Source organism: Ciona robusta, chromosome 13 (assembly GCF_009617815.1).
Source record: "Ciona robusta chromosome 13, ASM961781v2".
Classification (NCBI taxonomy): domain Eukaryota; kingdom Metazoa; phylum Chordata; class Ascidiacea; order Phlebobranchia; family Cionidae; genus Ciona; species Ciona robusta.
The window spans coordinates 3,708,071-3,732,410 of NC_143247.1; the positions used below are offsets into that span (position 1 = coordinate 3,708,071).

General features: G+C 39.0%; 5 protein-coding genes across 7 annotated transcripts; 3 read left to right on the plus strand and 2 right to left on the minus strand.

Annotated features, from left to right (window-relative positions):
* Positions 1 to 239: 239 nt before the first annotated feature.
* LOC149725894 (zinc finger MYND domain-containing protein 19-like) lies at positions 240 to 2,342 on the minus strand. The gene is made up of 5 exons (XM_089891726.1): positions 2,204 to 2,342; positions 1,756 to 1,922; positions 1,277 to 1,420; positions 875 to 1,055; positions 240 to 575 (listed from the first exon to the last, which is right to left on the minus strand). The coding sequence occupies exons 1-5, from the start codon at positions 2,258 to 2,260 to the stop codon at positions 429 to 431; spliced, it is 696 nt and encodes a 231-aa protein (XP_089747852.1). The 5' UTR covers positions 2,261 to 2,342; the 3' UTR covers positions 240 to 428.
* LOC149725895 (complex I assembly factor ACAD9, mitochondrial-like) lies at positions 2,285 to 4,770 on the minus strand. The gene has a single exon (XM_089891677.1). The coding sequence runs from the start codon at positions 4,768 to 4,770 to the stop codon at positions 2,752 to 2,754; it is 2,019 nt and encodes a 672-aa protein (XP_089747803.1). The 3' UTR covers positions 2,285 to 2,751.
* LOC149725896 (uncharacterized) lies at positions 4,723 to 14,350 on the plus strand. Of its 3 annotated transcripts, none has more exons than XM_089891678.1 (16): positions 4,723 to 4,862; positions 5,919 to 6,083; positions 6,384 to 6,590; positions 6,961 to 7,191; positions 7,384 to 7,419; positions 8,478 to 8,576; positions 9,010 to 9,128; positions 9,420 to 9,499; positions 9,768 to 9,869; positions 10,304 to 10,407; positions 11,779 to 11,912; positions 12,433 to 12,531; positions 12,881 to 13,022; positions 13,250 to 13,337; positions 13,575 to 13,718; positions 14,097 to 14,350. In XM_089891678.1, exons 2-16 carry the CDS (start codon positions 5,944 to 5,946, stop codon positions 14,331 to 14,333), a joined length of 1,962 nt encoding a protein of 653 aa, XP_089747804.1. In that variant the 5' UTR covers positions 4,723 to 4,862; positions 5,919 to 5,943; the 3' UTR covers positions 14,334 to 14,350. The 3 variants fall into 3 exon arrangements, with proteins under 3 accessions (XP_089747804.1, XP_089747806.1, XP_089747805.1); XM_089891680.1 differs by having other exon boundaries at positions 14,100 to 14,350; XM_089891679.1 differs by having other exon boundaries at positions 13,253 to 13,337.
* A 689-nt stretch (positions 14,351 to 15,039) lies between these two features.
* On the plus strand, positions 15,040 to 19,785 carry LOC149725897 (ATP-dependent RNA helicase DHX8-like). The gene is made up of 2 exons (XM_089891663.1): positions 15,040 to 16,008; positions 16,218 to 19,785. The coding sequence occupies exons 1-2, from the start codon at positions 15,479 to 15,481 to the stop codon at positions 19,243 to 19,245; spliced, it is 3,558 nt and encodes a 1,185-aa protein (XP_089747789.1). The 5' UTR covers positions 15,040 to 15,478; the 3' UTR covers positions 19,246 to 19,785.
* A 4-nt stretch (positions 19,786 to 19,789) lies between these two features.
* On the plus strand, positions 19,790 to 23,782 carry LOC149725898 (alpha-1,3-mannosyl-glycoprotein 2-beta-N-acetylglucosaminyltransferase-like). Its single transcript, XM_089891706.1, has 6 exons — positions 19,790 to 19,958; positions 20,436 to 20,591; positions 21,173 to 21,346; positions 21,618 to 21,734; positions 22,126 to 22,359; positions 22,789 to 23,782. Exons 1-6 carry the CDS (start codon positions 19,803 to 19,805, stop codon positions 23,308 to 23,310), a joined length of 1,359 nt encoding a protein of 452 aa, XP_089747832.1. The 5' UTR covers positions 19,790 to 19,802; the 3' UTR covers positions 23,311 to 23,782.
* Positions 23,783 to 24,340: the final 558 nt, after the last annotated feature.

The window sequence follows — 24,340 nt, forward strand, 5'->3', positions numbered from 1 at the left end:
TGCCTCAGTGGGGTCTAGATGGTAGCACCCTGGGTGTTGGGGTAATAAACCTACATCCCAGGGCTCAGGTGTGTCTCACTGAAGACCTTACCCTTAGAATAGAATCTCTATTATTGTGTATAAACTGCCTCAGTGGGGTTTAGTTTAGATGGTAGCACCCTGGGTCAGGTGTGTCTCACTGAAGACCTGATCCTTATAGAATATAATCTAACTATAATAAATCAGATATTACCACAAAATCAGGATCATAAAATTTCCCGTTTATTGCGATTGCTTCACTTAAATGCAATCCGCTCATATTGTGAGCTAATATGACCAAGATAATGTATTACTTAGTTTTAAATGTACATTTTCTTGAGGGAGTTTATCAAACACGATATAAAACAAACATTTCATTGTGGGAGCTCTCTTGCACCTCGTGTGGATTGTTACCGTTCAGGGGAGTAGCAAAAACGCGGCAGGTTTTGTTTTTTATGTCGACAATGCTTCTTGTGGGCCGCCCAATCCTTCTGCTGGCATGTGTAACCGCAATATCGAACAAGCTGGCAGTGGCCACATACGCTAAAACCTCGGAACTAAAATATAATTGGATTAGTTTATATTATTTATTATAGCCGAGCGGGACAATGGCAGTCATTATAACACAGGTGCTTTGTTTTATAAACCTTGTGGCTGCTTACGAGTTACCACGTGTAACTTTGTGAGTGTAGTTACCACGTATGTCGTATGTAATTTTGTGAGTGTTTTTCTGATTTTTTATACCATGAGATCCAAAAAGGGTGAAGATAAGACTATTTTACATTATGCCTGGAGCAGAAGTAGCAACAGTCAGCATAAGCAACATACATCAATACTGTAGAGTTATTGTTCTTACCTCTCTTTCTATCTTAGTGCATGGTGGGTAGTGACATTCATAAAAACTTTGTGTTTCGTCGTCATTACTGACCATTTCACCATTAGACTTGTAAAAGTGTGTGGCCATTAACCCTGGGAATTGTTCATCTATTGGATCATTAGGGAGTTGCTGGATGGCCAGGTAGTATAAAGATGGGTCACTGGTAAAGTAAGAGGTAAGTGTAATAATATGGTTAAAATAGTGCATGATATTCTATATGGGTGAGGGCCTATAGTGAGCCATGTCATGGGACCTGGGATTTAGACCAGAGTTGGCCCATTACCCCAACATTGTATATGCACATTCTATTCTATATGGGTGCGGTCCTACAGTGAGGCATGCCATGGGTCCTGGGATTTAGACCAGAGTCGAAACTCTCACCTTCCACTCACTCCCTCTTGTGGTTCGTCATCCGAACAATTTGTGTCTCGAACAAGACACAGATTCTCCAGCCTGTTGTCCACAGTTATCCCATTTTTATGTTCAACCTTAAACCCATGGGCCACGCCACCTCTGTGTTTCTCCCTGTGGGAATATAAGTTATGGTAATATATAAAAAAATGTCCTCCCATGGCGGGAAAACCGCAGTGGTTATAACAAGGGTGTTTCACAAGTTATCATTGTTATTGACTGATAACGTAGACCTGGGGGCCATCTCTTATAAGAGGGGATATGAATAAACACAACTCAATCACGATGATACAAAGTGATGGCATGGTCAAGCCTTGAACCTGCGTAATGTACGTATCCTTAAGCCTAAACAAAGTTTTGCAAAAAGGAAACATTGAACCAAAAGACACATACGCCAAGAAGGTAGGTAGTTTTTACGTTTACAGATTGTATCTAAACCAAGTACTTACCACAGAATGTTATGCACAAGCCTGGCGCTTGTTCTCCCCTTTGATAGTTTGTAAGCATAAGCGTACACCTTTGCCCCGTTCCCATCTTGGTCTACTTCCATACGTGGTTCAAATGCATATTGTTCAACCAGTGATATATCCTCTTCATCTAGTATCGTGTATTTTGTCTGCATAAAGGGGGTTTGTGGCGTAAGGGTATTGGATATTAGGTTGTCATATTGCAATGTATTCTCGCTAGCATAATATTAACAAAAATCAGCGACTGCAAAATTTTCAAGGGCGTAAGTAGAATACAACAGAACAGCTTTACAAATACACAAATGGTTAGTAAGAGTCTAGATAGGCAGTCTTTAACAAATTTGTTGTTTTAACTTTTTTTTAACAAAATTTCATCAAAAGGCAAGGGAGTAAGTAGAACACAAAGGAACAGCAACAACTTTTTCCTCACCTTTCCAGCAGCCTTACCAAGCCTCACAATCCCAAGTTTGACATCCGACACCGACATAACTTAACTACACCCCCCTAATACCTGGAAAGTAAATCATATGTGAACTTAGAGTGGAAAGAATTGGAATTTAAAGGTAATGTTTATATAGTTTGATGGATTTTTACAAAACTAATTATAGATATCATTAGATGTTTGTTACAGAATTATTGTAACGTTATTTTGGAAAATACATACTTGAACATTTTTAGTTATTTGGCAAATCAGAACTTCGCATATAGCTTCATTTAAGTTAAACACATTTAACTGAAGAAAAAAAACATAGAAAAAGGGATAAACAAAGTAATTTTAAACTTAAGTAATACTTCAGTAAGGGATCTTGGCAATTATTATTGAATATGATGTCAAATGTTGACACTTACAATAAAAGATCTCTTTCAGTCCTACAATATGACTAGCAGCATACAACAGATAATAATATTTAAACGACTTTTTGTAGGACAAGCACAGTAATATTTGTAATACAAGAACAGTAAACTTGAACAAAGACTTCAATCTTTTATAGCTTTAATTCTTTCAAGTTGTTCTAAATATTTTGGATGTTCTTCATATTTATGTGTAACTTCCAGCGGGTGGGGACAAAGATACCTCCGTTCCTCCATAAGGTCGTTACTAACTTTTCGTTGCATGATGTAATAATCGTCATAATTTACTTGCGCCAATTGAGACATTATAAGATAATTATCCCGGTATGTTTTCTTAACAAACGCAACGGCAAGAGCCCTTTCATGATCCGCGTTTCGCAAACCTAGGATCAAACTTTTATTGCATCTAGAAAGTACAGCAGTCATCCCATATATCTGTATAGCAGAGTCTGCAAGGATCTTCAATACCAATTGCTGGTCTTGTATTTTCTTCCCATATTTCCTTAACATTTGATAAACCCTTCTTCTGTATAACAAAGTACTTTCTTCTAACATTTCACCCATTGGTATAAGTGATGGATCCAGCCAGGATTTGGTTTTCGAATAATTACGAACTGAAAATGAAGGCTCAGGAACTTGGCCACGTTCGCTACCAGTTTTAAGATACCATTCCTCCTTAAACTGATCTGATATTGCTGTTAGCTTTTCCCTCATACTTCCAGCTTTGAAGGCCTTTAACCTCTGTTGTAGTTTAGCCCCAGCATACTGTAGACTTGCCAAAGCCACGTATAATCGTAATATTTCATTAGTTCCTTCAAAAATTAACAAAATTCTTGAATCTCTCAACATTCTTTCATAAGGGAAGTCCTTCATATACCCCAAACCACCAAATATTTGTAAACATTCACTTCCAGAGCTCCAAGCACATTCAGAGCTATATATCTTTACCATGGCTGCTTCTATTGAGCAATCTTGAGGTTCTCCATTACTATCCATAATATCCATCTGGCCAGCAGTCATATAAGCCATACTTTCCATAGCATAAGCTTGCATTGCCATATTGAATATCTTTTCTTGTATAAGTTCAAACTCTGCAAGTTTTTTACCAAACTGAGTTCTTTGGTTTGCATATTCTGAAGCCAAAGTAATTAAACGCTTAAGTTGCCCGGCCACAGTGGTCCCCATACTGAATCTTCCACTGTTTAAAATATTCATAGCAATCTTAAACCCACCGCCTACCTCCCCTAATACATTCTTAACAGGTATATGAGTATCCACAAAACTAACAGCGCAAGTATTAGATGCTCTTATACCAAGTTTATCCTCTGGTTTCCCACTTGAAACCCCCCCAAACTTTCTCTCTACAATAAATGCCGTAATTTTTTCCTTTACTTCATCATTAACATCCGTTACTTTAGTTTTAGCAAACACCGTCATAACATCAGCGAATCCACCGTTTGTAATCCAAATTTTTTCACCGTTAAGTACCCAATGTTGCCCGTCATCGCTTAAATGCGCTTTGGATTGAATCGACGCGGCATCACTTCCACTAGAGGGCTCTGTTAGGCAAAACGCGGCAGCCCACTCGCCAGTTGCCAACTTAGGAAGATATTCCATTTTCTGTTCTTCACTCCCTGCGATAAGGATCCCCTTTAACCCAATAGCTTGATGGGCAGCTAACATAACAGTAACAGCAGCATCTGATGATAATTCTTCAGCCACTCTTGCGTATTGAACATTATTCAACCCTAACCCACCATACTCCACAGGAATCTGCATGCCAAACAAACCAAGATCTTTTAAACCCTGCACAACCTCTGGATCAAACTTCCCTTCTTCATCCATCTTTTTAGAATCAACTTTTTCATCGAAAAACCTTCCCACTGCATCAGACAACTGATTCAATTCACTTAAATCATCCTCACTAGGCAGGGTTGGGAAAGGAAATATCCATTTCATGTTTAGATTCCCTAGAGCCAATTCCCTTGCAAATGAAGCATCTTTTCTTGAACATGTTGAAAACCTGTTTTTTCCAAGGTTATAATTGTATTTCTTGCCCCCATAGAATGAAATGCATGGATTTAAAGCTGGTAACCTTAGTGTTAAGTTGTTTAGCACCTTTGGTATTACTTTAAGCAGCACCATTACAAATACAACACAAATTAAGAACTAAAATGAAAAAGAAGCATTAAAAGCTATGCTGGTACAACTGCTGCTTTGTTGTGGATTAGAAAAAGGTACGTAGTGTAATAAACAATCTATATCGTATTACCATATACGATTATGCTTACCGCATCTCCGCATGTAATTCTAAGTGTGGCGTATTTTAGCTATTTTTAGGTATATAGACAATACTCCCAAAAGATCAGCACTATTGTAACCACTGGTTTTGCCGTTGTACGTTATAAACCACCGACTAAGCGCGGATATGCAATGCCCATAGAAAAGAAAGGCATCTATATTGATTAGGTACGCTAAAAACAAGTACGTTAAACTGTATGTATACTTGTATGCTCGCGCTAACTTAACAAGGCAAAAATATGCCAGGAAAAAAACTCAAGCCGCAATATAGCTGTTGTGAATAGCAAAGGACGTTATATGGTGTACGCCTTGCGGCCTTACCATATGCTTCTGTTTTGTATTGTATACAGAATTCATGAAAAAGTCTATCTGTCTGCAAAAGGCATGCGAGTGTTACCGTGTATATTTTGTAGCGATAAATGTTATAACATTTACGTAGGTAAATTACGAAAAAGTAATCTATTTTCTTTAAATTTCTAATTTCTATAAGCTTCTATCTTCAAATTATAATGTTAATACTAGTTCTGTGGCCTTTTAATTTGATAAAAGGTATTTAAAAAACGAAATAGAAACGTTTGGAAACACTGCTGACCGCAGTATAAATAACGTGCTGTGTAATTAAAAATAGTATTTTTCCTCAATTTAAAAATATACAAACGCACACTATGCTAACATAATTTAGTCAAAAATATATAAGATTAAATAAAGCACTTATTAGTTACGTTAAATTACCTTAAAAATCATTTTTATTATTTTATTTCAAATTTGTAAAAGATTGTGAAACACTGGTTGTTATGTTTTAGCTGTAGCAACCTGAAAAAATTGCAATTTGTTTTTTTTACTGTATTGGTGCTAAATTGTTGACTTTAATGAATTTTAGATTAATTTTGACTGTTCGTTTGTCAATTTTGACTGTTGTGTAATTTAAATGCTTGCACGTTTTTTTGCAAAATTATACATATTCTATTACTATTGTATCAATTAAAATCTAGAGCCAAGCCTTGAAAAACAGCCACAATGGAATATATGACGTATAAAGTGTTAGACGAAACCATTTGTGGCATGCAAGTGTGCCAACACCCTGTGTGTTGGGCAACCAACCAGAAGATAACAAGAGAAATGAACAAAGCTAAACTGGATCCGTACTCTGCTATGAGGTGAACATGTTTTGTACGCTTAGTTTTTCACATAGCCAGGATATTTACATGTTTTTTTTACATAGTTACTAATAACCATGCACTGTATTCACATGTTTGTTTTTTACTCATATAATGCCATGCGAGGTTAAATAAGTTACATATGTGATAACTTGTAAGCGGGCACAAGGTGTATGAAACATAACACCCATGGTATAACAATCATAACAAGAGCAAGAAGTTTATAGAACAGAACACGAGTGTTATAAGTACCATCACTCACTAACTAAGCATAAACAATTTAATCAACAATCTAAACAGAAAAATAAAGACCGTATCTTCCCGGCCATCTTCTGCTAAAGAAGAGGAACCAGATCTTCCAGTTCTCACCATCCTCAATCTCCTGGATGAGTACGGATATGATCCTCGTGATCGCTTCTCACCATCCAGGGAGGATCAAAAGATGAAGAACATTCCACCTGAGGGGGTTAGCGCACTGCCCAAACTCACGCTTGAATCTCTTGCAAGGTAAAAAAAAATTTTTATTTAAAAATAAAAATGGTTTTAAAAATTTTACAAAAATAATTGATGTGTATACCTACAACATAGATTTTCTGGTCAGTTCCAATAGCAACACAGCAACATAGCAGCCCATTATTAGCACGTGGTTGTCTTCATTTTTACACATTTCAACCTCACTGGAATAACAATTGTTCAGATAAGAAAGTTTCATTCGTTCATTAGGCCAAACTTAACCCTTTTTGCCATAAAACCTTTCCTCCTCAGCTAAGCTAGGACTTCACCCAGTTGTCTAGATTACAAAATTATCACATAAGCAAGTTACATTTATTCGTTAGTTGTAATCTTAACCCGTATTCACTATAAAACCTACCCCCAGGAATGCATCAGATGACTTCACCCCCGCCCCCGCAAACACCCCAATGCACAGCGCGCATGGGTTCGGGGACTCGAGTACTTATTCTTCCAATGACCTTGGCTCCCACATGCGAGGCAAGACGCACCCCCACCCCTCGAGGAAATGGTGCAACAAGATTGATCTTGACTTATTGCCAGAGTTCGAACCAGTTAAAAGTAAAACAGTGTACGTCTGGTGCCCAAGAAATGAAAGGTATTTTAATGTTTTTTTTATCTAGCATATTTGGGCAAGCTGTTATAGTAAATGTTCTATGTCTGGCTTCTATGGTATTTTGGTGTTTTTTTTTCAACCTAACCAGGAAGAAGTCACTCAAATATATAATTCTTAAAGTAATGGACACAACAGTTCCCGTTATTAAACCAAATAAACATATTTATATTTCAGGCCCACTACTGAAGGGTCACCAACTATGCAAAGCAAGTAAGTACCTTCCAATAAAATAATTACCTGGTCACATATCAGTAACTCATAAGTGTGCCGGAGGTGTATGAAACAGAACACCCATGTTATAACAACTTTCCTTGTCCTGACATGCCACGATAAATAAGTTACATACGTGGTAACTTGTAAGCAGGCACGAGGTGTATAAAACAGAACACCCGTGTTATAACGACTGTTGTTGCCCGCCATGTGAGGATAAATAAGTTACATACGTGGTAACTCGTAAGCGGGCACGAGGTGTATGGAACAGAACACCTGTGTTATAACAACTGTCGTTGCCCCGCCATGCGAGGATAAATAAGTTACATACGTGGTAACTTGTAAGTGGGCACGAGGTGTATAAAACAGAACACTCGTGTTATAACGACTGTCATTGCCCCACCATGCGAGGATAAATAAGTTACATACGTGGTAACTCGTAAGCGGGCACGAGGTGTACGAAACAGAACATCCATGTTATACCAACTGTCGTTGCCTCACCATGCGAGGATAAATAAGTTACATATGTGGTAACTTGTAAGTGGGCACGAGGTGCACGAAACAGAACACCCGTGTTATACCAACTGTCGTTGCCTCACCATGCGAGGATAAATAAGTTACATATGTGGTAACTTGTAAGTGGGCACGAGGTGCACGAAACAGAACACCCGTGTTATACCAACTGTCGATGCCTCACCATGCGAGGATAAATAAGTTACATACGTGGTAACTTGTAAGTGGGCACGAGGTGCACGAAACAGAACACCCGTGTTATACCAACTGTCGATGCCTCACCATGCGAGGATAAATAAGTTACATATGTGGTAACTTGTAAGTGGGCACGAGGTGCAGGAAACAGAACACCCGTGTTATACCAACTGTCGTTGCCCCACCATGCGAGGATAAATAAGTTACATATGTGGTAACTTGTAAGTGGGCACGAGGAGTACGAAACAGAACATCCGTGTTATAACGACTGTCGTTGCCTCACCATGCGAGGATAAATAAGTTACATATATCCCACCAATTACATAATCATGACTTTATATTTCCCACAGAACAAAAGTTCGCCATACATTATCCCATGTTAGCTTGCCTATTGATAAAGTCCCGAAGAATAACAGCATGAAAGCTATTAAAGGGAGGAAGACCATCAGGTAATGTTGTATAGAGATTATTGCAATGTACTTGTTTGTCTCATTGGTGAAAATAATAAAATATAACTTGGATAACGGAGCCAAGTTTTAAAATTATTTAAACCAAAGGACAGTTAAAACATATTTACATTTAGAAAATAAGCGTGGTCGCTACACCTAGCACGCTAGCAGACAAACAAGCCATTTGAGTTTAATTATTATCCAGTTAGTCTTCTAATAGAGACCTCATCTGGATAAGAGGGTATATGATGTTGTTGCTGAAACGGATTAATTTTAGTTTTATCGGCAATTAATTTTAGTTTCATTCATTCATACTTATATATACTTTAATCTGGGTGTTGTGGTAATGGGCAAACTATGACCCAAATTCTAGGCCATATACAACATACGTGTATATATATATATAAGTTTAACTAACATGATCTTTTTCCAGCAAACAAAGACGACAAATTGAAATGAAGAATTTTAAATTCACCCCCGTTGATGGGAACGACACTAAACTCACAAACGAAACTCCGAGCGAGATTGATCAACTTAGATCTGTTCCCCTGGGTTGGTTGTGTTTAATGTATTATCTATCAGTGTTAAGATGTATGTATCCTGGGAAAGATAGTTAGTAGCAATTGCTCCAACCCAGTGGTCACTAATGGGTTGTCCAAATTGTTAGCCATACATAAAAACAATCACACACAAAGTAACATGCATGGTAACTTGTAAACAGGCACGAGGTGTATAAAACAGAACACCTATATTATAATGACTGTCGTTGCCCCACAATGCTATAATACATTTTACCTTGTTATATACCATATGCTCCAACCCATTGAAATACTTTGCTCTTAGATGTTTTAATCAGAATAATGCAGCAAGCCATTGAAAACAATTTGCTCACCAGTAAACAAGCTGGGCTCCTACTACAACAGGTATGTGTATGGATCTCCCTTCTTTTGTGTCTGCTTATCCACACACTGCACTAGCTTTAGCAACTTGACTGTGGGAATGGGAGTGGCAACCATGAATAAGTCACTTAAGTTCCCACCCACGAGGATATAAATGACCAAACCAACCAAAAGTCATGTCTGCTTATCCACACACTGCAATAGTTTCAGCAGCTCGACTGTGGGCATGAGAGTGGCAACCGCGAATAAGTCCCACCCACTAACACATAACCCACCTATATACCATCTACAGGTAGTAGGTCCCCAATACAAGGTCCCACCCCACTTTGTCCAAGACATCACTAAACAAACCAAAGGAAGCCAAACGGCTTTGTTTGAAACAAGAAACATGAAGGTATTTACATAGTTTGGTGTAGCAACCAGGCGTTTTTTCTTCTAAATAAATGTAAATGTGATTTTAACTATAAGCGTGTTTTAACAACTGTTGTTTTATCGCTTTATTCTTATTATTACTTTATATCTTGTCCTGGGATGCACAAAAAGAACTTTAAACTAATAAAAAAGTTAGCTGATAGCAAACACAAAAAGTTACAGAATGAATGTAACTTATTATCCTTGCATGGCGGGCAACAACAGTCGTTATAACACGGGTGTTCTGTTTCATACACCTCATACCCGCTTACAGGTTACTATGTATGTTACTTTGTGGGTAATGTTATGGGGAAGTAGGATTTTTTTTGGAGGCTTGTCAGTTACATAAATGTTGTCTCTACTTTAGTATTTGTAAACAGAGAGCATTGTAGTTTAAACAATGGTGATTATTAATAGATAGAAGAAGCCCAAGACGCAAGGAACCGAACCTCACAAGCTTTACCCACAGCATCACCTGTGTATCAACTTGATGGACCTAAGACTCCTATAGGGAATTACAAGTAAGTTTTATATATGATGTATTTGTTGTGGGATGATACAACTGTAGTATGCGTATACGATGTTGGGGTAATGGGCCAACTCTGGCCTAAATCCCAGGTCCCATGGCAGGCCTCACTGTAGGACCTCAACCATATAGAATAAAATGTGCATATACAATGTTGGGGTAATGGGCCAACTCTGGTCTAAACCGCAGTTCCATGACGTGCCTCACTGTAGGACCTCACCCATATAGAATGTGCATATACAATGTTGGGGTAATGGGCCAACTCTGGTCTAAACCGCAGGTCCCATGACGTGCCTCACTGTAGGACCTCACCCATATAGAATGTGCATATACAATGTTGGGGTAATGGGCCAACTCTGGTCTAAACCGCAGGTCCCATGACGTGCCTCACTGTAGGACCTCACCCATATAGAATGTGCATATACAATGTTGGGGTAATGGGCCAACTCTGGTCTAAATCCCAGGCCCCATGGCGTGCCTCACTGTAAGACCTCACCCATATAGAATAGAATGTGTATATACAATGTTGGGGTAATGAGCCAACTCTGGTCTAAACCGCAGTTCCCATGACGTGCCTTACTGTAGGAGCTCACCCATATAGAATGTGCATATACAATGTTGGGGTAATGGGCCAACTCTGGTCTAAACCGCAGGTCCCATGACGTGCCTCACTGTAGGACCTTACCCATATACAATAGAATGTGCATATACTATGTACGGATAATGGGACAACTCTGGCCTAAATCCCAGGTCCCATGGCTTGCCTCACTGTAAGACCTCACCCATATAGAATAGAATGTGTATATACAATGTTGGGGTAATGAGCAAACTCTGGCCTAAATCCCAGGTCCCATGACATGCCTTACTGTAGGACCTCACCCATATAGAATGTGCATATACAATGTTGGGGTAATGGGCCAACTCTGGTCTAAACCGCAGGTCCCATGACGTGCCTCACTGTAGGACCTTACCCATATACAATAGAATGTGCATATACTATGTACGGATAATGGGACAACTCTGGCCTAAATCCCAGGTCCCATGGCTTGCCTCACTGTAAGACCTCACCCATATAGAATAGAATGTGTATATACAATGTTGGGGTAATGAGCAAACTCTGGCCTAAATCCCAGGTCCCATGACATGCCTTACTGTAGGACCTCACCCATATACAATAGAATGTGCATATACAATGTTGGGGTAATGGGTCAACTCTGGTCTAAATCCCAGGTCCCATGACATGCCTCACTGTAGGACCTCACCCATATACAATAGAATGTGCATATACAATGTTGGGGTAATGGGCCAAGTCAGGCCTATAGAACTATAACAAATAAATCTCAATTGTTACGCTTTATATTTCCAGGTCTGTGTCGCGTAACTTACAATATTCTAATATGCAAATATCCGGGGTTTCCCCCCTGAAATCCCCATCCAAGCTTGCACCAATAGAAACAAGAGAACCAGGGTCAAAGGGTCAAGAGGTCACTGTTCAAGATGGTGGGTTGTATGTATTATTAGATTATATGATGGTGGGTTGTATGTATTATTAGATTATATGATGGTGGGTTGTATGTATTATTAGATTATATGATGGTGGGGAAATGTAAGATGCTTAAAGACCAGCTTGGTAATGGGTTGTCTAAATTATCAGCCATACAGAAAAAAATCACCTACAATGTTACATACGTGGTAGCTGGTAAGTAAGCATGAGGTGTATGAAACAGAACACCCGTGTTATAACGACTGTCGTGCCCCTCTATGCGAGGATAAATAAGTTAAACACGTGGTAATTGTTAAGCGGGCACGAGGTGTATGAAACAGAACACCTGTGTTATAATGATTGTTGTTACCCTGCTATGTGAGGATAAATAAGTTAAACACGTGGTAATTGTTAGGCGGGCACGAGGTGTATGAAACAGAACACCTGTGTTATAACGAGTGTTGTTGCCTATCAATGAAAAAAATAAAGCAAGTTACATACAACACCCACTGTTCATATACCATCCATACATTACAGCCAAGAAAGGAGTTCCATGCATTACTGGAGGTGGTACACAGGAGACTAATCCAGTCAAACCTTTCTATTACCCAAGGAGTCCAAGAGACATGTGTTTGCGTGAGTTTAAATCCAGCCAATTAAATAATATAAAAGATATGTATTCCGCTCAAAATGGCATCTCAATTTCTTATTTAAAAGAATCATTATGTACCACTACCCACCCTACTAAATAATTTTTCTCACTTAAGTATATAGTACGGTGGGGGAAGATGGGACAGCATTGGCACAAAATATCCAAATAACCTGATCGTGTTTTAAACAATTAACACTAGTCTAAGGGAGTCGTAAAGATACGGTTTTATAATTCTTTGAATGTTCTTTGTTTACTACCGAATGGGATGAGGAAATAGAATAAAAAGGTGTCTTATCTTCCTCACCCTACTGTAACTCGAAATCCCCCCCACAGGCCCGCTACCAACCCCACCCCCTCCTAGTCCCTCCACAGAACGAGACTCCCAGTATGATGTCATAATGGGGGGTTCGACGGTCCTCGTAAACCCATCTGGACCCCCGACACTTTCATCCGCTCGATCAACCGTAAAGAGGAGGTTTATATGATTTCTTTGTTGTATTATAATAATAACTTTATTTGTCTCTTCGATTACGGTAGCGAAGATTTAGAATTATTTAAAACGAGAAAAGACAAGATATAGCGACAAAACAACAGTTGTTAAAACACGCTTACAGATAAAACAGATTTACATTTAGTTGCAGGAAAATAAATGTAGTTGCTACACCTATTACATTCCTAGTATAAATTGCATTCATTGTTTAGCAGGGGAGTAAAATTGAAGAGCGGTGATGAATCTGAATCAAGTAATGGGGGAGGGAAGAACACTGGAAGGAATGTCCCATGGCCACAGGTCAGCTCTGATGTATCTAATGCTTTACTCAAGCCCTATAACATAAAGTGGTAGATCATATAAATGAATGAATAGAACTTATTTATCCTCGCATGGCGGGGCAATGACAGTCGTTATAACACGGGTGTTCTGTTTCATACACCTCGTGCCAGCTTCTGTGTTACCACGAATGTAACTTTGTGGGTGATTGTTTTCATTTTTAAATATATATTGTGTTTTTTAACCCAGTGTTTCCAGGTTGATGAAACTGACTTTATGAGTGATGCATCAGAACCCATAGCCGGCAACACTGCTATACAACAACATGTTTTATCCCCACTAACTGAAATACCGGTTTCAAAACCAGCTTCATCCAGATCTAGCCGGTCCCATCAGGCTTCGGTAAGCTTCCTAATTTATCATTTATAATAACTTTGTTCTGTTGGCATGAGGTGTATAAATATACCATGTGTGTCCCTGCTTACGAGCTACCATGTAATTTTGTGGATGATTGTTTCCTCTGTAGGTCTTGAATAAATGTATGTAACTTACTTTATCCTCATGTGGCCGGAAAAAAAAACAGTCGTTAAACACCGGTTTCCTGTTTCATACACCTCGTGCCAGCTTACGAGTTATCATGTATGTTACTTTGTGAGTGTCTTACAATTTGTACAATGCCCACAACGGTAATAGTATTGAGCCTTGAACCCACAACCCCTAGGTAACAAACAGGCCCACTTACCACCAAAACACATCCCCAGTAACCAAGTAATTCTGCAGCAGGTTGATAAACTGGATCAGCATCGAGCCCTCTACTCCCCTGCCCCCCCGCCCCCTTCTCCTGAGGTCCCTCCATTACACCTGCGTGATGTCATCGAAGGGGAATCCCCCACACCGGAACCAAGGGTTGACATCACTAGGGTTGCTACCGGCAACCGAGCGGAAGATCTCGTTATTTCTGGGACGACAATTCCCGGTGTTCTTAAGTCTTCTTCAGAGCAAAAAAGAAACAAATAAAAAATGAAAATATTTTATTATCGTGGTTGTTACTCTTGTAATTCTCTTTATTATATTTGTCTTCATGCTGCTTCCTCTCTCTTGATACTTTTTTCTTCCTTGTCTCTCCTTTACCCTTTTCCCCCTCTCTCTCTTCTTCCTTTATTCTTTCACTTTTTTAGCTTTTTTCTCCTCTCCCTTTTTCTCCTCCTTTCACTTACCCACTCTCTCCTTTTCTTTCTTTTGCTCCATGTATGCAAGATTGAATATCAGCTACAAGTTATTAGGAAACAGAGTAACAGATGAACGACCACAAAAGTTAGCAGTGATAAAATTAGTGTAAAGGAAGATTTTTTGTTTTAAGATTTTTTAGTATTTAGTTGGCAATTTGGACAACTCATACATTACAACTGGGTTTGTCGTTAAGTGTCTTGTCCAAGGACGTGCACGACCAATGGTAGCACCAGTGAGCTTCGAACCTGTAGCCTATAGTCTAGCGGCAGACGCGCTAGCACATTGCCACGGCTTCGAGTATTATGAAGCTGGAGCGTAATATTAGAATATTAGATCAAAATTTTGGTTTCAAAGATCGTAATATTAGTCTATTGCAGGTGTAAACACAAATTTAATTTTCATTCGGGGACGAATAAATTAATTGGCACACCGTGATTGTGTAAATGATGACGTCACATTGTTGTCAATGCTTGTTATACGTTTAGCTTTGGTTGAGTTTTTCGTTAATTAAAAGCGTTTAATTAGTTTTTAAGTGCGTAAATGGGGGCTGAAGTTTGCCGGAGAGGTAATTGACGCAGGTATTTTAGTAATTTCCGGTTTATTTTGTTTAAGAAGGCGACAAAACTCTGGCGACGTATAATATACGAGGTTGTGTATGTTACTTTGTGTTATTTTGCGGTAGCTAACTTTTGTGTAGTGGAAAACGGCAGAATATTATCATGTAATATATCTGACATATGTAGAAGTATAATAATGGTTTGGTACCTAAATTTTACCACTAAACCCTAACCTTTATAACCACCAACTGACTAAATATAAATTTCCTGAATGTAACGATTAACCTGTAACGTAACAGAGGATACTGTACTAGTCTAGTCCACTCTTTGAGTCAAACTTCTATTTCTACCTTCAGGTTACCGTAGAAATAAATCATGGATGAATTAGAAAAGCTTGAATATTTGTCCCTGGTGTCCAAAGTATGCACGGAGCTCGACAATCATCTTGGAATGAACGATAAAGACCTTGCAGAGTTTATTATTTCTATTGCTGACAAACACCCATCGCTTCCCAAGTTCTCAAAAGTTTTGAAGAAAAAAGGGGCAGAGTTTCCGGAGACTTTCACCAAAAATTTACTCTCTCTCATTCAGAGAATGCGGCCTCCAAAAAAGAAAAAAGGCAAAGAAGGAGAAGAGATTCTCGTTGAAACGGACCACGGAAGAGGAAAATATAAACTCATGTTCCCGGCTCTGTGTCGTGCGGACGACGCTCCTGTTCTTCCTGAGCCTCCAAAGATAACAGAGGTGGACACCAAGGATGCAGAAGACACAATGAACGAGTTGGAGAACCTCCTCGCTCCTAGAGAAGAGAGGAAAAAGGGAAGAGGTGGTTCCCCGCATCGATCCAGGGATCGGGAGAGAGAATCTTCTACAAGGAGATCCAGGCATGATAGAGATGATTCAAGGTATTAAAGTTATCTTGCATTTAAATTAAGTAACAACAGGGCAACGACAGTCGTTATAACACAGGTGTTCTGTTTCATACACCTGGTACCTTTTTATGTATAGATAGAGCACAAAAACTCTAAAATATATAAGTTTCATGCCAAACATGACAGTTTATATGCATTTATTATATTCAATATATCTTCTAATCTTTAAATATTTGTTTAAGATCGCGTCGTGATCGTTCCAGATCTCCACATTCTAAAAGATCCAGAGATGATCGGAGAAGAGATGGAAGAGATCACTCAAGATCTAGAAGGAGATCCCCATCATCTAGGAGGAGAACCCCATCACCTGAGAGATCCAGGAGGCAAATACCAGAGGAGCCGACTCCAGGAGACATTTTCGAAGGGAGAGTGACTTCTATAATGCAGTTTGGATGTTTTGTTCAACTTGAAGGGTTAAGAAAAAGGATTGAGGGTTTGGTTCATATATCGGAGCTGAGGGCTGAAGGGAGGGTCTCACAAGTATCTGATGTTGTGAAAAGAGGACAGAAATGTAAAGTTAAAGTGATCAGTTTTACTGGAACCAAGACCAGCCTCACAATGAAGGATGTAGATCAGATAACTGGGGAGGATTTGAATCCTGGGAGAACCTCTAGGATGAAGAAGCCTGAGATCAGAGATGAGGAGTTAATTGGGAGGAACCCGGATCGCCCAAGTGATCTTCAGGTCTCGGATGTCCAGGATAGATCTGATTCTCCCAAGAGGATAAATAAGATGTCTGATATGGAAAGATGGGAGATCAAACAGATGGTGTCTGCAGGTTGTATGGATGTAACTGAGCTTCCCGAGTTTGATGAGGAGAGCGGCGTCCTCCCGAAGGCTGATAGCGATAACGAGGATCTTGAGATTGAATTAGTTGAAGAGGAACCTCCGTTTTTAAACGGGCATACCAACCAGAGCATTGACCTTAGCCCTGTGAGGATTGTTAAGAATCCTGATGGATCCTTATCCAAAGCAGCCATGATGCAAGGCGCTCTTGCTAAAGAGAGGAAAGAGATCAAACAACAGCAGCGAGAAGCGGAGTTAGAATCAGAGCCAACCACCTCAACAAAGAGCTGGATTGACCCGATGCCGAAGGAAGAGAATCCAGCCGCTTCTACTTCTAAAAGTGTGAGCATGATACAGGGTGATATACCTGAGTGGAAGAAGCATGCTTTTGGTGGAGCAAAGGCTTCTTATGGGAAGAAGACGGAGTTAACGATCATTGAACAGAGGCAGAGTCTTCCTATTTATAAATTAAAGGAGCAATTAGTTCAAGCTATTCATGATAATCAAGTTTTGATCGTTATCGGTGAAACTGGGTCGGGAAAGACAACACAAATCACTCAATATATTGCAGAAGCTGGTTACACTGTGCGGGGTAAGATTGGTTGCACGCAGCCGAGAAGGGTTGCTGCTATGTCTGTTGCTAAAAGAGTTTCTGAAGAATTTGGTTGCAGACTTGGGCAAGAGGTTGGGTATACCATTCGGTTTGAAGATTGCACAAGCCAGGAAACAAAGATTAAATACATGACTGAAGGTATGATGTTGAGGGAATGTTTGATTGACTTTGAATTAAACCAATACTCAGTCATTATGTTGGATGAGGCTCATGAACGTACTGTTCAAACTGATGTCTTGTTTGGGCTTGTGAAGAAATACGTTCAGTCCCGGAAAGATTTGAAATTAATCGTAACTTCAGCAACATTGGATGCCGTTAAGTTTTCAGAGTATTTCTTCGGCGCGCCTATTTTCACAATTCCTGGTCGCACGTTCCCAGTCGAGATTATGTACACTAAAGACCCTGAACCGGATTATTTAGACGCGTCCATGATCACAGTGATGCAGATCCATCTTACCGAACCTCCAGGTGATATCTTGCTCTTCTTAACTGGACAGGAGGAGATCGATACATCATGCGAGATCCTTTTTGAAAGGATGAAGTCCTTAGGTCCGGAGGTCCCGGAGCTTATCATCCTCCCTGTTTACTCCGCTCTTCCATCCGAGATGCAAACGAGGATCTTTGATCCCGCTCCTCCTGGGAGTAGGAAGGTTGTCATAGCAACCAACATCGCGGAGACTTCTCTCACAATAGACGGAATATATTACGTGGTTGATCCTGGTTTTGTGAAGCAGAATGTTTACAACAGTAAGACAGGAATTGATCAGCTCGTGGTCACGCCTATATCGCAAGCACAAGCAAAACAACGCGCAGGTCGTGCTGGACGTACAGGGCCAGGAAAATGTTATCGATTGTACACAGAACGTGCATATAGAGATGAAATGCTTGCAACTGCAGTACCAGAGTTACAACGGACTAATCTAACAGCAACTGTCTTATCTTTAAAAGCAATGGGGATAAATGATCTTCTGTCTTTTGACTTCATGGACCCCCCGCCCATGGAGACTTTGGTTACAGCTATGGAACAACTTTACCAGTTAAGCGCTTTGGATGATGAAGGGTTATTGACAAGGTTGGGTAGAAGAATGGCTGAGTTTCCACTAGAACCCATGCTATGCAAGATGTTAATTATGTCAGTTCATCTTGGTTGTAGTGATGAGATACTCACTGTGGTTTCAATGCTGTCTGTACAGAATGTGTTTTATCGGCCAAAAGATAAACAAGCGTTGGCGGATCAGAAAAAAGCAAAGTTTCATCAAACGGAAGGAGACCAGTTGACTCTGCTTGCTGTGTATAATTCCTGGAAAAATAATAAGTTTAGTAACCCCTGGTGTTATGAGAACTTTATCCAAGCTCGTACGCTAAGGAGAGCACAAGATGTTCGGAAACAAATGTTGGGGATTATGGATCGCCATAAACTAGATGTCGTGACCTGCGGAAAAAACACTGCTAAGATACAGAAAGCGATTTGCAGCGGCTACTTTAGAAACGCAGCGAAAAAAGACCCACAGGAAGGTTATAGGACTCTTGTTGACCAACAGGTTGTTTATATACATCCTAGCAGTGCTTTGTTCAACAGGCAGCCAGAATGGATTATATACCATGAGTTAGTGTTAACCACCAAGGAATACATGCGTGAAGTTACGGCAATTGATCCAAAATGGTTGGTTGAGTTCGCACCAAAGTTTTTCAAGATGGGAGACCCGACCAAGCTAAGTAAACAGAAGAAACAGCTGAAGTTGGAGCCACTTTATAATAGATATGAAGAACCAAACTCATGGAGAATATCAAGGGCGTACAGGAGAAGATAGTTCAATTTAAACTTCATAAAAACTCATGCTTTTCAATTCTTTTTTTTTAAAGACTAGTCGCCTTTTTGGTCAATTTTGTAAAACTTTTTAATGAATTGAACATTTTTCATAATGTTTAAAGACAGTATCGAACTATTTATAATTAATTTTCTGAAATAACAATTTAAGTTTTGTGTATTGGATTAAACAGTGATACATTTTGCTAGTTTTCGTCAAAATTTTAATCAAGAAAGCAAAATTTCATAAATATTTTGACTTTAATCTAACTCTTGTGTTCCAAATGTTTGTATTTTTCCAGTACAAACACAAAGATATCTTGTTATTTTCTACTTTTAAGCTCCTAAAGCTAAACACTCAATCATACACCCTGTTTTGAAGTGAAGAAACACGAATATTACATGCCGTTTCCATATATATAAACATCATGTTCCATTTAAACCAATCTACCAATTGCATTTCATTTTTTCTAAAACTTCTAAATTGGTCAGTTTATGCCACCCTATTCAAACCATTGACCACAATTGTGCTTAAACTTTTTAGGTTCTTTAGTTGCTAGAATGCGCAAGAGTTTGCTGCAGAGGATTATTTTCCTTTGCCTGTTTGTGTGTGTAAGTGTATGGTTCCTGTTATGGAACCAATCAAACAAAAGTAATGAGATCAACATGGAGATGAGACAGAAACTTGTGCACGATTTGAATTATAAAATAAACGAGGTATTATATGTTTTGTTTTGATTGGATTTTCGTAATTTATTGTTAAACATTGCATTAAACGCTACCATAATTGAGGTATATCATGTTTAATGTGTGAATCCTTTTTCTTCTATTTTCTCGCCCTGTTTGGTAGTAAACTAAGAACATTTAAAGAATTATAAAGCCGTATTCTCGTGACTTCCATAGACCGATGTTAATTGTTTATAGCACGATCAGGATATTTGGATATTATGTGCTAAAGGTGTTCCATCTTCTCCTATTTGACTATTACATATGTTTTGTTTTTTCGACACTTCAGTGATGTATTGTTAACAATGTATAAATGAAACAACCAACACTAATGAAGTTCTGCTGTAGATCAAATGTTGGTTTGATTTAAATGGATTACCTCCCATAATATTAAATATGAACTAATGTTTGTTTGTTGATATAATAAAACCTACAATATCAAGTAATGTTTCAACATTACTTCCCCAGATGTCGAAGCTAGTAGCCGATAACAAATCGTTTCTTGATAAACTACAAGACATGAGTGTAAGAATACAACATGAACAACAACATAAACCAACAAGCACAACTAAAAGAACAACAACAACAAAAAGAACAACAACGAAGAAAACAGATACAAAACTGGTAACCTTTTTAATTGTTGTTTTAGCAGCATAAAACATAAATTGCCCAGGCCATACTACAGTATTACCCCATACTTGCTTTCATTCACAGATCACATTCACTTGTATAAAACAGAACACCCGTGTTATAACGGCTGTCGTTGCCCCGCCATGCAAGGATAAATAAGTTACACACGTTGTAACTTGTAAGCGGGCACAAGGTGTATGGAACAGAACACCCGTGTTATAACGACTGTCATTGCCCTGCCATGTGAAGATAAATAAGTTACATACATGGTAACTTGAAGGCAGGCACGAAGTGTATGAAACAGAACACCCGTGTTATAACGGCTGTCATTACCCTGCCATGCGAGGATAAATAAGTTACATACGTGGTAGCTTGTAAGCCGGCACAAGGTGTATGAAACAGAACACCTGTGTTATAACGACTGTCATTGCCCCGCCATGCGAAGATAAATAAGTTACATACGTTGTAACTTGTAAGCGGGCAGAAGGTGTATGAAACAGAACACCCATGTTATAACGGCTGTCGTTGCCCTGCCACACGAGGATAAATAAGTTACATTTATTTTTTGTTCACAGATAATACCAATTGTAGTGTTTGCTTTCAATCGACCCTCCGTGTCACAATGCCTCGATCTTCTCGTTAAATACCAACCACAAGGGGGCAGTGTAAGCTTCCCGGTTGTTGTAAGTCAAGACGGAAACGATATTGCAACTTCCAAGGTTATTCAGGGATATAATGATACGCATAAGGTTAGTTTCTGGGTGTGTGTTGGTTGTAGTACATGGGCGTTGCACAACATACATGGTGGCTTCATACAACTCATGCTCACTGTCGAGTTACGATGCTTTCATGTTTATCCTCTGGGTGGAAAACTAAGGGATTTAATACATGGGCGTTGCAAACCATACATGGTGGCTTTATACACCTCATGCTCACTGTCGAGTTAGAATACTTTTATGTTCATCCTCAGGTATATTGCATAACATACATAGTATTGAATACTTGTTTATTTTCCTTCAGATATCCAACTACATTCGTCACCCTGATCCAGGAGAAAGTTTGATTCCTCCAAAGCATAGGGGAGGTCTAAGGGGTTACTACAAGTTATCCATGCATTATAAATGGGCTATCACACAGGTATAATGGGTTAGGTTAACAGACTTTTAACAACTGTCAGCAAACAGAATTGGTTAATGGAACTTACAAACGTCTGTTCTGTTAATAACAGTGTTTTAACCAGAGTTTTTCGGGAGTCTTCTAACTTCCTATCACAGACAATCATGTAAGCGTGCTTAACGTGATAAAAGTGATTCCTTTTTAGAATAAGATATTTGTTTGTTAAAACTAGCCGTACTAACAAAGAGTGTAGTTAGAAGCCAACACATAAAGCAAATAATTTAGTTTTTTGGACAGTTTAAAAAGTAAATAAATATTTTACCAAGAAAAACTGCAAAAAAGTACAAAACAAGATTGAGTCTCAAAAAGTACAGTCCAGAATTTCAATCTCAAAATCTTCTTTCTCCCCCAGGTGTTCTCCTTGTTCCCTTCCTCTGATTCGATCCTCATCCTTGAAGACGACCTGGAGGTTGCTCCGGACTTCTTTTCCTACTTCTCCTCCATGCACAACCTCCTCCTGCGTGACCCATCAATCCTCTGCATCTCCGCTTGGAACGATAATGGGAAGACGGGGCAAATCGATACAGGAGGGGAGAAGATGGTTTATCGATCGGATTTCTTTCCAGGGCTTGGATGGTTATTGAAGGTGAGCGCGATATTTAATAATAGCTATAAAGCTTGTATATGCCCTATTTTAACTGGGATTTAGACCAGAGTTGTCCCATTACCCCAGCATTGTATATGCACATTATATTCTATACGGGTGAGGTCCTACAGTGAGGCATTCCATGGGACCTGAGATTTAGACCAGAGTTTGCCAATTACCCCAACATTGTATATGCCTTATTCTCTATGGGTGAGGTCATTGAGGACCAGGGATTTAGAACAGAATTGTCCCTTTTTCCAATTCAATGGGTCTTTAAGAGACTTAACAGCAATTCCAATAACCCAATGGCCACATTTGGTTTATTTAAACTGACAGTCATATATATTTATTGCCAATTTGTTTGCGTTTTCAATAAAACATTATCAATTTAAAGTAATTATATTATAACGTTATAACTTTACAACACAGAGAAGCACTTGGGACGAGTTGGAACCAAAATGGCCGCTGGCTTTCTGGGATGACTGGATCCGACACCCAGACCAAATGCAGGGACGTGCTTGTATTCGGCCAGAAATATCTAGAACTAAAACCTTTGGGCGCAAGGGTGTCAGTAACGGACAATTCTTCGACAAACATCTGAAGTTTATAAAGTTGAATGACGTCAAAGTGGATTGGGGCAAAGAGGATTTATCATATCTTGAGATGCAGAATTATGATCATACTTTTCTCACAAAAGTTTATTCAGCGCCGTCTGTTTCTCTAAATGAACTTCAATCGAACTCAAAACCTTCGGAAAAAGAAGTCAGACTTGAATACACCAACAGCGCTGTGTTTAAAACTTTCGCTAGAGCATTGGGTATTATGGAGGACCTAAAATCTGGTGTTCCACGAACTGCATACCATGGTATAGTTAGTATAATGTATTCAAATAGAAGGGTTTATATTGCCCCTGTTCAAGGGTGGACTGGTTACGACCGCTCAGCTAGTTAGTGGAAAGTTTTGGGTTAAATTTTTGTGCAATATATTTATGCATAAATATGAACAAATTTCAGGTGTTATATTGGCTGATGTTTATATAAATTTTCATTAATTATCAATGCTGTTGAAAACTACTGCTTTCAGTTTTGTTTATTAAAAACATTGATAAAAATATAGTTTGATTTAGCATTCAATATCTGGGCTCTAATTTTACATAACATGTCGTGTAACCTCTTCTATAATCTAGTCTTCTTCAGCATTGATAATCAACATAGTTTGAAACATCCGCTCAACATGAGTTTATTATCCTGACACAAGTTATATATTTACTTTGTATTGTATGTTCTTTTTATCAATTGGTGACTTACATATTCTACCTATATTTAAATATGGATTGTTCTCAATACATCGTTTTTTTATTTTGCTTTGTTCATTTCTACTATTCGTTATTATCTGTAAATGCCTTTAAACATCTTATATTGCATTTATTTGTTGTTTATTCTATGCCCACAGTCGAGCTGCTGAAGCTATTGCAGTGTGTGGATAAGGAGACATGACTTTTGGTTGGTTTGGTCATTTATATCCTTGTGGGTTGGAACTTGAGTGACTTATCCATGGTTGCCACTCCCATGCCCACAGTTGAGTTGCTGAAGCTATTGCAGTGTGTGGATAAGCAGGCATGCATTTTGGTCGGTTTGGTCATTTATATTCTCGTCGGGGGAATTAGACTGACTTGTCCATGGTTGCTACTCCCATGCCCACAGTTGAGTTGCTGAAGCTATTGCAGTATGTGGATAAGCAGGCATGACTTTTGGTCGGTTTGGTCATTTATATTCTCGTGGGGGGAATTAGACTGACTTGTCCATGGTTGCCACTCCCATGCCCACAGTTGAGTAGCTGAAGCTATTGCAGTGTGTGGATAAGCAGGCATGACTTTTGATTGGTTTGGGCATCAATTTAGGTAAGACTTACTTAACATGGATGTCTAATCAGAAGGTTAGTAAAGTTTATTCATTTGTGTAAATATTGCTGTGGAAAGTTG